This window comes from Notamacropus eugenii, chromosome 4, assembly GCF_028372415.1.
Source record: "Notamacropus eugenii isolate mMacEug1 chromosome 4, mMacEug1.pri_v2, whole genome shotgun sequence".
In the NCBI taxonomy this organism is placed as follows: Eukaryota; Metazoa; Chordata; class Mammalia; order Diprotodontia; family Macropodidae; genus Notamacropus; species Notamacropus eugenii.
In genome coordinates, this window is record NC_092875.1 from 258,861,254 (window position 1) to 258,878,196 (window position 16,943).

Consider the following 16,943-nt stretch of genomic DNA (forward strand, 5'->3'; position numbering starts at 1 on the left):
GGGGTTAGGTGGGAGCTCCAAAGTTGAGTAGATTAATTTCACGAGGTATGGGGAATTCTTGTATGCTCAGGTTGAGAGTCTAAGGTCTCTTATGGAGAAAGGGTACTGGATAACACAGGTAGGAACACTTTCAGAGGTGGCAGGTAAATAGTGAGAATGATCTGGGTAGATGATTGGTTGGGATGTGAAGTTCAGTACATATTTCTGAACATGCCATGATATCTTTACAAAAATTGATCATTTGGTTAAACATCATAAACATATCAAAAGTCAGAAATAATAAAATACAGCCATTAGGGGCACAGTAAAAACAGTAATATATAAAGGAAATGTGACCAAAAGAGTAGTACACATGAATGAAGAATAAATAAACACATTATGAATAATGAGTGAGTTGCAGATTAAATTGTAGAGATGAAAAATAACTTAAATCATGAAAATGAGGCAGCATATCAAAACTTAGAGGATACAATTAATGGCAATCTTCAGAGGAAGTTATGTGTCTCTGAAAACTTAACAAAATAGAAAAAAATCTAAATGAAATGAGCATGTAGTAAAACTGACTAGAAAATACATTAGCAAACCTAAAAACAAGTGTAAAAAAGACGTTTTGGGTGTTAGGTAAGTAAAAAACAACCTTGAAAAACCCGTAGAATTGATAAACAACTGATTCTTTGAAAAGATTAGCAAAATAAATAAATCCTTATCTGACCTGATCAAGTAAAAGATAGGAAAATAAAATGATCGTCATATAAAATAAGTCATTAAAATTTGTAATGGAAGGAATAAATAAAATAAACTTCCACAAAACTGGGAGCTCAGAGGAAGTTGATGACTTTACAAAATATATAAATCTGTTGCCATGTTAACAGAACAATAATTAGAAATTCCTAAGCAGCCAGATTTGAGAAAAAAAAGTCGAAGCAGACATAAGTGAATTAAGAAAAACCCATAGGCTGTTTGAATTTTTGGTGAATTCTGTCAAACATTTAAAGAGTAATTTATACTTAAACCACAAAAATTATTCTTGGGAAATAGAGGCACTGTACTAAATATCTTTTATAAAACAGATACGATCCTGGTACCAAACCAAGGAGGGAGACAAAGTAGAGAAAAATAACTATACAACTGTGTCACTAATCCTTGTTGATGCAGAAATATAAATGAAATCACAGGAGATCACAGCAACATATCAAGAAAATAACTTCCTACGATCAAGTTGGATTAGTACCAAGATCTTAACGGTAGTGCAGTTTTAAGGAAAATTAGCATAATTAATCATATAAATGATCACAAGATTATTTCACTACGTGTGGAAAGAACCTCTGACAAAATATATCACTCATTTATATTGACAATTCTAAAAAGTGTAGGTGTGGAAGAGATCTTTTTATATGATGAAAAACATACGTTCAAAATGAAGACTTAGCTTTGTTTGCAGCAAAGAAACACTGGAAGCTTTCCCAGTACAAACAGGAGCAAAGTAAGGATCTCCTATCTCCAGTATTATTTTTTTCATAGTTCGAGAAATAGTAGCTATAGCTTTCTTAGTAAGGTACTGACATCATAGTATACAATCTAAATCTTGTTGACTTTAATTGTTGTGTTTTTTACGTTGTTGTAGTCATGAAGTATTTGGTGATTCTTACTATGCATTTCCTCATTCCACACCACCTCAGAATCTTTAATAGAGGTCATTCTTTAAGGCACAAGTTTATAGTATTTTTATGTTTCACAGTTTAGACATTCCTAGTCTTTGGACACAGTTCATTTTCATCTTTTTGAATCATAAATAATACTGCTATGAATATTTTTGTGCTTATGGTCTTTCTTTGATTTTATTTAAATTCTTTGGGATAGAAACCCAGCAGTGAGACAGCAGGATCAAAGGCATATGAACACCTTAGTAATTTTTCATGCATAATTTTAAGGTTACTTTTTTTAAAAGCCCAGTAACTCCCTGCCCTAATTTTAAAGTAAATGTTACTTGATGCTTTACCTCCTTATGTAACTCATTTCAATACTCTTCCCCACCCTTACTCCCTTTTTCTTTTTGACAAAGAAAAATAAGCAAAACAAGTAGGGCCAATCTCAAATAATAGACAGTATTTTGCTGTCTGGGTTCCTTGTTGTTTTTTCAGTTCTTGAGAATTCATCTTTCTTTTTGTGATTTTTTTTTTTAGTTTACCTTGTTGTATTCTTTGTGTATATGATTTTTTTTTTGTTCTGCCCATTTAGTTCTGCATTTGTTCACCTAAGTCTTCCCATGTTTCTGATTTGCTCGTAACATTTCTTGCTTCATAATAATATTCCAGTATATTTATATACATATATTTTTCAAATATTTCCCATATTATGAGACTTTATTTGTACTTAATTGCTACCACAAAGAATGGGCAGTTAGATGGCACAATGGAGAGAGTGCCAGATCTGGAATCAGGAAAACTTTTCTTCGTGAATTAAAATTTGGCCTCAAAAACTTAGCTGTGTGACCCTGGGCAGGTCACTTCCCTGTGTTTGCTTCAGTTTCCTCATTTGTAAAATGAGTTGGAGAAGGAAATGGCAAACATTCCATATCTTCTCCAAGAAAACTCCACATAGGGGTTGTGAAGAGTCAGACATGACTGAAAAAAAATGAACAACAAACACAAATCCATGGGACAAGTGAGATCATTAAATAGGTCAAAAGGTGTATAGATTATGTAGTCGCTTTTTGCATAATTACAAATTGAAATTTGGAACAATTGAGCCTCTTCAAAACTCTATACCAATGTGCTTTATTGTGGTTGGCTCCCAGTAGCCTCTCCAATATCAGTTGTTTAGTTTTTTGTAATCTTTACAAATTTGCGTTTAATGATGTATGAAACTTTAAGGTTCTTTTAATTTCCATTTTCTTGTCATGATTTTGAGCATTTTTTCATTTATATAGTTTACAGTTTTATCTTTTGGTAGGTTTGTTTTTGGAGGTTTGTTTTCAGATTTTGGAAAATTTGCTTTAAAATACTGCAGCACTCTTAAGAATATTGGTATAAAAGTTTAATTTTTCGTTTTAGTATTTGTCAACTTTTTGTATTTTAAAATTATTTAGTTACATTTTTTTTGAAATTAGACCATGAAAGAAAAGTTGAAGCAGATTTGGAATTTTCCGTGTCTGGGAAGGGACTAGTCTGAAATTTATAGAATTTCCAAAGAAAGAAATTATTAAACAAATTTCATATTGTAAGCAGGAATTCAGGATGATAATTTAATACTACCTCACAATTATATTGTGCTATAAGATTTATGAAATAGCCCCTATGATGATATTTGCTTGCTATAAATGCTTAAGTATTTCCAGGTTAAGTAATTTGCCCATTCCACGCAGTTAGGATTTGAACCTCCACGTCTTGTGGTGCCATAGCTACTCTGCCACCCTGTATCAGAAAACTTAAAATTTACCGAAAGAAAACAGGGAAGAGACTTTTCAAGTAATCCCAAGGCCTTAGTACAGTCAGATTATGTACATTTAATATGTTCGTTCAGAATTTTTCTTAATAATAATTATAATTACAACTCACATTTATATAGTGCTTTTAGGTTTTCAAAGCACTTTACTCACAACAACCCTGTCAGGTAGGTAGACAACCCATATCTAAGTGGAAGGACCACTGGCCTTAGAGTCAGCACACCTGAGTTGTAGCCTGGGTTCTGCCGATAACTTGATGTATAACCTTGGGTAAGTCAGTTAACTTTTATTTTTTTAAAAATATTTTTATTGCCGCCCTTAAAACAACAACACTGATGAACATTACTGTCACCAACCAGACTAACGCAACTGATTTTAGAAAGGGGGGTTAATTCATATTGAAAAAATAATTTATTGTTTGCCTTGGATAAATTGACCATGCCCACTTTAAATGATTTTGTCTGAAGTCTAAAAGACAAAAGCTGACTTTGAAAAATATTAATTTTTGTTACTATTGGAGATCTTCAGGCTTAGAATCTCAACTGTAGAACATTCAACTCTAGTTCACACAGAAAAAGGAGAACTTGAATTATAGCTTGCCAAGAAAATCAACATTTTCTGCACTCCCCTTTTATATTATTTCTCTTCATGCATTTGGGTTTAAAGGAAATTGGGAGGGGAAGGAAGTGTCTTTTTAACTCAATTCAAATAACATTTTATAAGGGAAAAATAATTAGATTTTGAAAGAATATTGAGTACATATCATTTGGGTGGGAGTTACAAGAGAAGTATAAGATGTAGTCCCTACCCTCTTGAGAACTTACGGTCTTATTAGGGAGATGAATTACATGGGTAAAATAATTAGAGAAATACACATGGCAGTATGTTTTCCCTTTATATCCCCAGTACCCAGTACAATATCTTGTATTTAATAAACTTTGTTGATGAATTAAATATTACCAAGAGCCCAGCATGTAGCAGCCATCTTGAATTATAAATAGTCAAGCAGGGGAAAGATTCAGTTCAACCTTATCTGTCTGTTAGATGCAGAGATTCCATGAGATCTAATCCCTGCCCTCCTTTAGTTTATAATCTAGCAGGAGGATATTACATTTGCACATAATTATAGCATAAAATAGAACTCAGAGGTACACTATAGTTTTTAAAATGCTTTCCTCACAGCAATCATACATTGTAAGTCTTATATATCCACTTTTTACAAATAAGGAAATTTAGGTTTTACAGTTAAATGGACTTGCTTATGGTTGAATGCATGTCTTCTGAATTTGATACAAGTGTCCATGAATAAAATAAGTCTAAACCTCCAGCCATTTGAAGTTTCTCCATTTATTGGCCCCATTTTCCTATTCTTATCCCCTATAGCTAACTTCCCAGCTGTATTCTCTACTGTGTTCAAGTCAGCCTTGTCTCTTTTTTTCTATAAACATTCCATATTATTTTTTTCTCTTTCCATATATTTCCTCCCTTTCCCATTTGTTCTCCTCCAGCTCTCCACATAATCTTTGCTGTTCTACTATTCAGATTTTAGCAATTCTTTAAGACCTTCTTCAAGTTCTGTCTGTTCCCTGATTTTTTTCCCCCAATAAGTACATTGTATACTTTTGTACAGAAAAGATTCTAAGGGAGACCTCATGTGACCTGAGGAAGGGAATCTCATGCTCAGAAGTTCATATGATTATCTTAATCAGTGTTGGTCACCCTAATTGTTAAAAGCTTCATGAAAGAAGTGGAACTTGAGATGAGTCTTGAAGAGTAGGAAATGAACATGGAGTGTTTGAGGGACAGCAGGAGACTGACTCAAAGCAGAAGCTATGTTGGGGAGTTGTTCTAGGTAAGTGTAGGAAAGGGAGGCCATATCATGGAGAAAAGAGTCTTTGAATAGCAAAGAGCAAAAGTTTATACGTTAGTTGGAAGTCAGAAGATATGTGTTCAAATTTTGGCTCTAGAATTTTATGAGCCATGGGACTGGCCAAGTCACTTAACCTCTCAACTTTATTTTCCTCCTCTGTAAAATATGGATAATAATACTTGCATTACCTAATTCATAAGGTTGTTATAAAGAGATCATTTGGAAAACAGTAAAAGTATATCAACATGTAAGCTGCCATTGTGGGTTTTTGAGTAGAAGGAGTGACCTGAAGAAAGCTGTGTTTTTGGAAGGTTATTCTGGCACTAGTATGGAAGACATTTGTAAGGAAGCCCAGTTAAACCGTTATTTTGGTCCAGGCATGAGGTAATGAAGACTTGGATGAGCTAATGGAAATGAGAATGGAGAGGAGTGAGGACTTACAAACACATTTTGAATGAGATAAGAAGAAAAAGTATGCATTGCCATAAAAATACTTTAAATCTTAACCTACAGGTTGCTAATGTTGACATTCACAAAGTTTTATTTTTCTCAACTTTCAGAGGAAAAAATCATATTCTTTTATTTTACTCTTGAGTAGTGCGAATGGGCACCTGATTTTAAAACATCAGGTATCTGATTTCATTATTTTTGTATTTTTTAACTATAAGCATAAATGAGCCATTCCTCCCACTCCAGTGATATATTTTTATTAAAGCAAGTGGCTAAAGACCTTTGCTGTCTTTCTTGTTGGTTCAAGTTACTAAACTATTTTTTTAATTAACATTCTGAAGTCCAAAGTTTCCATTCTCATTCAGGCTCTTCTACTCAGTAAGTCAAAATAATGAGGTTTTCCTGTACTTTGAGATTTTAATTTGACCACTTAAAGCAATTAATTTTGTACTTAATTTTCTCCCATGCTTTTCTTAAGTAATAGGAGTGAGACATCTACGTCTGATAATACAGAGACTTATCAAGGAGATGCAAGGTAATATTTTTAAAAAATAGATATTTTTTTCGTAAGTGGTATCTGTTTTTTTACTAAATAATGACATTATTTTTGATTGGATTAAAAATTTTAAGCCATAGTTTACCTGAAATATTTAGAGTAATTATTTTACATTGATAATTTAACTTTTAAGTTTTTTGATCCCTGTATATCAATGATATGTATATGAATACCTAGTTTGAACCATATATTATTAGTAAATAGGTTGTATAAATTGCCAGTGAGAGGGAGGTGACAGTGTAAGATTGCAGGAGAACTGACTTTTGACAGTGTAGTTGATGACAACTACCAATATGTTAACCTTTTAAAATAGGTTTTTTTTCATCCCTTGGACAATTTAGTATCCTTGCTAACTAATTCAGAGAGCATAGGAGTTTGTTATAGTTTCTAGCAGTGAACTTTTTCTTGAGGAAATTAATGTCCCTAGTAACTTTGTTTCATTTTGAGCATGAAGGAAAGCTTTTAATCAGAACATACTAAATTTAAACATCAGGGAAGTCATGTAATTATGGCAAAATGGCTAACTATAGCCAAAGTATTACAATATAAAATGGAAAGATCCGATAATTTATTTCTTGGTGTTTAGAATGAATCTGTTTAATCTAACACTGTTGTCTTTTAAAAGATAAATATTGGTATCTTTTGTTTTTACATTGCCATTCCAAATATATACCTTCTTACTTCTTGACTCACTTCTTTTATTTCTTGGAATAAAATTAATAAACCCAACCAACATATCAGACTTAGTTTACATATCAGCTTAGTATGGCATTGAATACAATATTTCATACTAATTGTCCTCTGCCTCTATAAAAAATGGAGGTAAGTATATTTTCTTAACTCTTCTCTAGAACTAAATTTCTTGGTTATTATCATTAGATGTTGTTTAGTTTCTTAACATTATTGTCTTGCAGTTCTACTAGGCATCCCACATTTAAGTGTCCCTTGTGTCAAGAAGCAAACTTTACAAGACAACGTTTACTGGATCATTGTAATAATAGTCACCTCTTTCAGATAGTCCCTGTGGTAAGTATGTTTGAGGCAGTTTGAGTCTTAATTAATTCTTAAAGTTTACAAAAAGAAAATAATAATAAAGTGCCATTTACTTCACTTGTCTTTATCATTGTTGATTCAGTCTTTTATACACATACACATTTCTTTCTACCATAACATTTAGGTATACTACCATAAGGTTGTTTTTTAAAATATTGTTTGTTTTTATGTTTTTCTTAAAACTATGCTTACAATTGAGTTTTTTATTTTTAATTAGGTAAAACAGTATTCCTGCCTCAAGAGTTTTTAATGGCATTTCAAGCGTCGTTCATTCCTATTATAAAATAAGGACTATTTTGCGGATACAGTAGAATGGGGTGGTGGAAGGAAAAGGCAGAAACAATAGATATATCTGTCCTCTCCTTACCATTCTCAGTGTCTTCACCCTAGTTAGTTAATGCTGTTATCACATATTGGGTAGGCTAATTCACTTTCCACCTAACCAGGCCTCCCTATTTTTACCATTTCTGTCCTCCAATCCATTCTCCCCACAGCTGCCAAATCCATCCTCCTGATTCATTGATCCCTCAATTGTTCAGGTACCTCCATGGTTCCCAATTGTCTTGAGAACAAAATCCCTTAATCTGACATTTTAGGGTTTTTACGGTCAAGCTCCAACCTACTTATGTATCTAGATCTTTTTACCACTCGATCAACAAGCATTTGTTAATTCTATAAAACATAAAGTTAATAATCTCTGCCCTCCAGGGATTTATTCTCTTGATAGTGGAGAAAATTTGTGTATATTCAAGATAGTTACAGAGTAGCCTTAAAGCAGTCACTTATAGCTAGTTGTCCCTTGAGTTTAGTCTTGAAATAATCCGTTGATTCTAAGAGGTGGCGGTAAGGAGGCAAAGCATCCCAATCATGGGGCATCGCTTCTTTGTAAGAGCAGGGGGACAAGAGAGGAAGATAGCATCATTGTAAAGGCAAGGAGATGATGAAGTATTTATATGTGAGGACAACAAATATTCTAATGTAACTAGAATAATCCATGGAGGGTAGTAATGTGTAAGAGTAGTAGAAAGGTAGGTGCCGGGTTTAAATGCCCAAGAGAGTATTTGATGTTATTGGTAATACAGAGTCACTGAAGTTTATTCAGTAGCCATGTGACTTTGGTCATAGCTGCACTTCAGTAAAATTACTTTGGTGTCTGGATTGAGGTGAGTAGAGACATGAGGACAGCAGAACGAATAGAAGGCTGTTGCAGTATTTTGCAGGTAGGAGGCAATGAAAACCTGAACTGGAGTGGTGGCTGTGTTAATGGAAAGAAGGAAATGTATAGGACAAAAGTGGAGGTAGAGATGGCAAGATTTGAAAATGTGTGACATAAATGAGTAGGGAGTTAAGACTGAGGTTGCGCATCTGCATGACTAGAAACATGTTTGCGACCTTGACCATGAATAAAAAAATAGAACTGTTCTGGATTTGAATGCAATGACTCCAAACCCAGCACTCTTTTCATGCCTAAATCTAGTTCTAGTTCCATGCTTGCAAAGTAAACCAGACTAGTAATAATGATGCATAAAATGAATTTATATTGTGTTTGATGTGTACTCGTTTTATTACAATCAGCAGTTGAAGTAAAATGATCCCTTTTAATCTAGAAGTATATATGGATTCCAAATTTTCTCTAATTCTTCCCTCTGTTCCTACTCAGTTTTTAAAATCTTTATGTTCTCATACAATTTTATATTCTTCAAATGTACTTGCTCCTTTTATTACATAAAGTTTTATAGATATTTTATAATCATCCTTACTATGCTGTAATTGAAGATGTCTTATTTGTTAGTATTTTGCCTAGGACAACTGAATTACAAATAGTAAATACATGCCGAATGAATATTGGAGCCAGTTGGAGTGGTAGAAGTTTGAGGGTTTTCTTTTTTTTGAATTAGTCTTATTTTTTGAATTATGAAACACTTTGTAATAAATATGCTTTACTCAAGCAAAACAAATTCCCACATTGGCCATTTTCACAAAATATATCTCATTCTATAAATTGCCTTACAAAATGGTTGAACCAATTCATAATGTCACCAGCATTTCATTTGCCAGTGTTGGGGAGTGAGATAGTACCCAGAGTTATTATTAGTGACTTGGAGCACTTTTTCATATGGCTGTTCGTAGCTCTCATAATTTGAGAGCTTCCTGCTCATATCCTTTGACAGTTTCTCTGTTGAGGAATGGCTCTTGTTTTAAAATATTTTGAATTCATTCCCTAGACATTTTGAATATCAAATCTTTATCAGAAGAACCTGTCCTAGTTACTATTTTCTCTCTTAACATTTTTCCCCACTTAGGAGTAGGTACCCCAGTACCCCTGGACCCAGCAGTGTCACTAGTAGATGTGTTCTAAGATTAAAAAGAGGGAAAAGGATGTATGTGTATAAAAATACTTATAGTAGCTCTTTTTGTGGTGGCAAAGAATTGGAATTTGAGGGAATATCTATCAAATGGGGAATGGCTGAACAAGATTTGCTTTGTGATTATGTTAGAATACTATTGTGCTATAGGAAATTATGACCAGGATGCTCTTAGAAAAATCTGTCAAGACTTGTGTGAACGGATGCAAAGTGACGTGAGCAGAACCAGGAGAACATTGTACACAGTAACCAGAATATTGTATGATGATCAACTGTGAATGACTTAGCTATTCTCAGCAGTATAATGCTCCAAGACAATTCCAAAGGACTTAGGATGAAGAATGCTGTACACTTCCAGAGAAGGAAATGGTGGAGTCTAAATGTAGATTGAAGCATACTTTTTAAACTTTTTTTTTCTTGGTTTTTTGTCTGCTTTCATAACATGGATAATTTAGAAATATGTTTTGCGTGACTGCAACTGTAAAATCTATATCAAGTTGCTTGTCTTCCCAGGGAGGATGGAGGGGAGGGAGGGAACTCAAACTTTTAAAAAATGTTATTTTTACATATAATTGGAAAAAAGTTATAAAAAATTTTTAAGAAGGGGTGAAAAGGAAGGAAGTGATCAATACTAGTAATTCATACCTGGAGCAGTTTTCTTCTTTATGATTGTCCCCTTCTCGTGCAATTTTTCCCCCTTTATTAATTTGCTCTTCAACATCTACCCGCTGAAGCTGAAGTTAGCTTTAGCTTAAAGTTATTCCTTCCTCAGTATTATCATCCCCTTTACTCTCCTAAAGAGCTTTGCCTATTTCCTTGTTGAGTTTATGTGTTTCTTCATTAGATTCTCACTCTGTATGTTTTCAGCTTATCCAATTTAGATGAGTGAGGTTACCCCTCTCCTTTCTTCTATGTTTGCATAGTCTTCTTTCTCAATCCGGGTAATGGGAAATGTGTTCCACCTACTTCTTCCTTCCTCCTACATGAATGTATCATTTTAATCTTCACCCTTTTTCCTAGAGCCAGTTCACCCATAGATCTTCTCATTGTCTTATTTTTGAAGATATTACAATTCTGAAGGGTCATTTGTTTTCCCCTCTTTATAAGAATGTTAGCATTTAATCATTCTGTATCCTCTTCCAGTTCAAATACATTTATTTATCTTTCTAGGTTCAAATTTCTATTCAGCTCTTACCTTTTAATTAGGAATGCTTGAAAGTTGTGTGTTCTCTTAAAGGTCCATCATCCTTCCCCCCCCCCCCCCCCGCCTTTTTTTTTAACATTATATTTATCTTTGTGGAACACATTTCTTTGTGATTGTAGTTAAGTAAGCCTGTTTTGCTTCCTGATATATTGTATTCTTGTTTATAGAAGGTGCTAGGTCTTGTGGAATAGTTTGACTGTGATTCTTTGGTACTCTTTATTTCTGGTGGCTTGTAGTTTTCTTACTTTGACATGAAAGCACTCTGGATTTTGGCTAAAATGTTCTTGAGGCTTGCCATCTCTCCTCAGACTCTAGCTATTATGACCCTGGGTAAGTCACTTTGGTCTTTCTCAGTTCTATAAAATGGGAATAATAATAGCCTGTACCTTACAAGATTGTTGTGTAGATCACATGAGTTACTTTTTAAAGCTCTTTGCAAATCTTAAAGAGCTATGTAAATAATAGTTATTACTTCTGTCAAAGTCACTATCATCTTTCTAGTAAGAGAGAAGGAAAGAAGCAATTTATTAAGGCCCTATGTATCAGACACTGTCCTAAGTGTTAGTCTTCTGTGTTTGTAACTTTGGCAATACCTTGACCTCAACATTTCTCACTCCACAAAACCAATTAGTTGCCAAGTCTTGCTTTGTATTTTTTAATGATGTGTTACTGAGTGTGCCAAAAGTCTTAGAGGAGCTTCAAGCTTTAGCAGTTTGAAACTTTTGGGACACCCTGTATATTTTGATATGTACGTCTCCCCCATTAGAATGTAAGTTTTTGGTGAGTAGGGATTATTCCTTTAAAAAAAATTTTTTTTAAACTTAGATTCCTGGCACATAAACAGTAAAATGACTCATCATTGTCCCTGGCACATAGTAGGCCCTTAATAAATATTTGTTGATTGATTCATTGTTTGATTTGTTGGTTAGTGCTTACTCACTGGATGTGTGATCTACTATAGGATAATTCTTTTCATGGGAATATTGTAAAGGAAGTGGTTCCTGTTCCAAGTAGCTGGTAGGATAGGTGATGATTCCTTATATCTTTTTCAACTCAGATTCTATGATTGTACTAAAGTAGAAGTATAAAATGGATGGTTGGGAAGTGAGCCAATGGAATTTGGTTGTAAAAAGTATTAACTGTGTTTTAGCATTGTTATTCAGGTGTCAGGTAAGTGGACAGAGTAATACCATTGTTAACAGTGTGCGAGTATTCATTTTCATGATTGGATTTAATTCTGTTATATGTTTCTCTTTTAGACGTGTCCTATTTGTGTGTCTCTTCCATGGGGAGATCCTAGCCAGATTACTAGAAATTTTGTTAGCCATCTAAATCAAAGACATCAGTTTGATTATGGAGAATTTGTGGTAAGTTTTTTCTTCAAAAGTAATAAAATTCACTCTTAAGAAAATTAGATGAATATTTTCTATCTGAATTATATGTTTTGAGTAAACTGTTGTGACAGTGATGCTATGGAGCCCTTATTTTGACTTTTAAAAATAAACCTTATATAGAAAGTGACAGAGGCCCAGTTTCATCTGTTTTTTGCAGGTGGTGATTATATTGTATTAGATATAAAAATCACCTACAAATTGGTGGAATATTATTCTTTTTTATCAAGAAAGATCTCAAGGCCTTCAGGATTTAAATATGCAACTGATGAACAAATTTGGTAGATAATTCTTTTTTCAAATCTAGTAATCCCACATAAATAGTATACTTTCTAAAATGACAAAGCTTATCTTGTGTGTCTAAGACAAATGTCTCTTAAGGGAGACTTGGCTTTAGTTTTGGTGAGAACTGAGATATTCAAGTAGTATAGAAGAGCAGATCTGTATCTTGAGTAAAATTTTACTCCTCTTGTTAATGCGGTTAGTAGTAATTAATAGTTATTCTCCAAATTTAAATTTGAGATACAAAATTAAAATGTGCAAAGGAATATTTTTAGAGAAATTAAGTTACGTTTATTCTGCTAAATACAAAAGGTTTTTCAATTCAACAGCCTTTAAAATGGCCACAGTCTTAGCTGGTATCTCTGCTAACTTATAAAGGATTGGTAATTGATGATTAATTCCTTAATTGTATGTGAATGTAAAAAAAAGATTCCTTTTGAAATGTACAGTAGATCTTTAGAATAACATTTTTTTTCTGCCTTTTAAAAATCAGTAAAATTTCATGGAGTAGTGGAGTTAAAAATAGAACTATAAGGTAATCATCTTGATTTGATCAACACTTAGTGGATTTATAGTGAGAAGACTTAAGTTTGAATTTTTTCTCTTTTCTTTACCTTCATGAGCAAATCATGGAACCATCTCTGGACCTCAGTTTTCTTATTTATAAAATGGATTTGAAAAAAATTTTCATATAGGTCACTTGCAATTCAATTCAAAATCCTATAGAAGTTGAAGCAGTGCAGTTTTCACTTATTCATATGAACAGTAAATGGAAATTATAATCCTTATTAAAAAAGACACCTATCAAAATTAATTCATATTCATTCATCAAACATTTATTCACCCTCCACATTTGTTCAGTAAGAAACAGGTAATATTCGAAACACTTGGAGTATTAAGCTAAAATTAAACAGTCTGTGGTCTGGTCCTCCTGGAACTTATAATCTACTATTATGGTTAGAGCACATTACACAAACAAATACAGAGTTCTTTGAGGGTAATGTTAAGAACTGATAGCTAGGGGAGATTTGGGGAAGACTTCATGGGGGAGGTGACAACTGATCCTTGAAGAAAGATACATATATATTAGGAGGAGAGGAAGAAGATAGTGACTTGGTAAAAATGCAAGAAGATAGAAGAAGAAATGTTGAATTCAGGGAACAACTTGTAGTGTGTATGGGTGGTGATGGTGGTGGTGGTGTAGTGCAGTAATATGAAATATGGTTGGAAAGATAAATGGGAGCTAGATTGTGGAGAACCTTAAATTCCAGACTGAGGAATTTATCTTTTACCTTCAAGGCAATAAGGAGCCACACAAAGTTGTTCTTGTTTTTGAATATTTCTCTTGCTCCTCCTCCCCCCCATTACATGTAAAAATAGTTTTTGACATTGGTTTTTTAAAAATTTGAGTTCCAAATTCTCTTCCCTCTCTCTTCACTCTCCCTGAGATGGCAAGCACTTTGATAATGGTTCAGTCATGCAAAACACATTTCCATATTAGTCATGTGAAAGAAAACACTGGCCAAAAAAACCCCAATTCACAAAAATAAATAAAGTGAAAAATAGTAAGCTTTTATCTGCATTCAAACTCCATAAGTTCTTTCTTTGGAGATGAATAGTGTTTTTCATAATGAGTCTTTTGTGATTATCTTGGATTGTCAGATTGCTGAGAATAGCTAAGTCGTTCACAGTTGATCATTGTACAGTATTGTTGTTACTGTTTACAACATTCTCCTGATTCTGCTCACTTCATTTTGCATCATTTTGTAATTCCAGGTTTTTTTGAGAACATCCTGGTCATCATTTCTTATAGCACAATAGTATTCCATCACAACCATAAAGCACAACTTGTTCAGCCCTTCCCCATTTGATGGACATCCTCTCAGTATCCAAAAAAAGAGCTGCTATAACTATTTTGGTACAAATGGGTCCTTCCCTCTTCTGCCTCTTCCTTTTATTTTTGATCCCTTTCATATATAGGCGTAGTATTGTTGGATCAAAGAATACGCACATTTTGATTGTCTTTGGGCATAATTCCAAATTGCTATCTAGAATTGTTGGATCAATTCACAACTCCACCATCAGTGCATTAGTGTCCCAGTTTTCCCACATCCCCTCTAGCATTTATCATTTTCCTTTTCTGTTATATCAGCCAATCTGATAAGTGTCAGATGGTACCTCAGTTGTTTTAATTTGCATTTCTCTACTCAGGTAGTAATTTAGAGCATTTTTACCTTCCTGTAGATAGTTTTGACTTCATCTGAAAACTGCCCATTCATATTCTTTGATCACTTATCAATTGGAGAATGACTTGTATTTTTATAAATTTGATTGAATTCTCTATATATTTGAGACATTTTTGTAAAAAATTTTCCCCAGCTTTCTGCTTTTCCTTCTAATTTTGATTGTATTGATTTTGTTTATACTGGTTTTTTTGATCTATGAAATGACATGAAGACCTGCCTCAGACTGTTTTTGCACCTATGTGAAGGTTTGATCAAAGAGGAGAGAGACTAGGAGCACAAAGACCAAACAACTAACTGATATATGAATCCAGGTGAAAGGTGAAGCTGTTCTTAAGTTAAGATATTAACTTACACAAAATGAATGTGAGAGATGTTTGCAGGTGAATTGGTAGGGCTTGACAACTGATTGGATATGGGGGTGAGAGAGAAAGGAAAGAGTCAAGGTTAAGTAAAAAAATCACTGAATGTGGTATCTAAGATTTAGGTTCATAACTCTGCTACTTATACTACTAGTTACTAGTGTAACCTTGGACAAGTGAGTTTTCCTTTCTGGACCTTACTTTCCTTATCTCCATGATGATGATTTAGGTGATCTTTAAGGTAATTTCCCATTCTTTGTATACCTGTGACTCCAAAGTTCTGAACTTGGTGACTAAGAGGTTAGTCCTTGATAGATGTTTGAGGAGGGGTGAGATTAGGAAGAAAACTCAGTGAGTTGAGCTGCCATTATTAATGCCCATTTGAAGATGTCTAGCAGGCAATTGACAGCGTGGGGCTTGAGTTCTTTTTGCAAGAGTAGGGGCTGAATATGTAGATTTGAGAGTCATTTGGTTAAAAATAATTAAAACCATGAGAACTGATGAAATTGCTTGAGGATAGAATGAAGGGATAACAAGGCCCTGAAAACTTTCTTGGTATGGATACTTACACTTAATGTGTGGGAAATGGATGAATAATGAAACAGCAAACAAAACTGAAGAGATTAAGAAAAGAGTGGCTAGGCAGGAGGAAAACCAGCTTTATTAGTGTTATGGAAGCCAGTGGAGGATGATATTAAGGAGGAAGGAGGTAGCCTAGTATTGACTCAAGTTGCAGCGTGATCAAGAAGAATGAGGACTGAGGAAAGGGATGTATTTTTAGCAGTTTATATTACTAAGAGAATAGTTTGAGTAGAATGGGTGAGGGTCACAAACCACATTTTCAAGGGGGTTGATAAATGTGCATTGGTGTCACTGAAGTGGTGGGAGACATTGAGAGAAGGGCAATGAAAGGATCAAAGAATGATAGATAGGCTTGTAGTTGGAAAGGACCTCAGGACATCACCTTGTTCATCCCCTTCATCTATAAATGAGGAAGCCAAGGTCTAGAGGTTTGACTTGTCTGCTGTCACATAGGTTGTGGTAATTGTAAGAGGTTTTACTTGAACTCAAGTCTTCTGAACTGATGTTCAGAAGCTGATGTACTTTCCACTATACTGGGAATTTGAAATAGAAACTTGAAAAGATGGTGAGGTCAGAGGAAGACTTTCTAAAGAAAGGAGATCATATAGTTTTCAGAACGTATCTGGTTAACTAGTAGTATCTTTAGAATAAGGATATATTTGCCGTTTAAAATTGAGTAATTCATAGGATCATGAAATTGTAGCTAGAAGGGAGGGCCCTTAGGAAATTGTTTATCCAGCCCTCTCAGTTTTATACATGAAGAAACTGAGACCCTGAAAAAGGTAAAGGGACTTGCCAAAGCCACACAGATAGAGTTAGAAATATAACTGGAATTCCATCTTGAAAATCAGAGCTTTCTCCACTTCACTATGGTCTTTTAAGAATAAGTTCTGTTATGTGAATGGAATGGAATAGTATTATTTCATAAGAAATGATGAGCAGTCAGATTACAGAAAAACCTGGATTTACATGAACTGATGACAAGTGAAATGAGCAGAACCAGGAGAACATTTGTACACAGTACCAGCAACATTATGGGGATGACTAGCTTTGATAGACTTAGTTCTTCTCATTGATGCTGTGATCTAAGATGGTTCAGAAGACTAAAGATGGAAAATGCCATCCACATTCAGAGAAAG

At 34.0% G+C, this 16,943-nt stretch overlaps 1 protein-coding gene and 1 long non-coding RNA gene across 2 annotated transcripts in view; both read left to right on the forward strand.

Moving 5' to 3' along the window:
• The window catches only part of RNF138 (ring finger protein 138), a 51,096-nt gene that overhangs the window by 29,919 nt on the left and 4,234 nt on the right, over nt 1-16,943 (forward strand). The window contains 3 exon segments of the mRNA XM_072604485.1: nt 6,244-6,300; nt 7,236-7,347; nt 12,204-12,311. Of these exon segments, the coding sequence (XP_072460586.1) occupies nt 6,244-6,300; nt 7,236-7,347; nt 12,204-12,311 (277 nt within the window).
• On the forward strand, nt 12,318-15,836 carry LOC140501182 (uncharacterized). The gene is made up of 2 exons (XR_011966083.1): nt 12,318-14,535; nt 15,075-15,836. It is a non-coding gene; the product is annotated as an uncharacterized lncRNA (long non-coding RNA).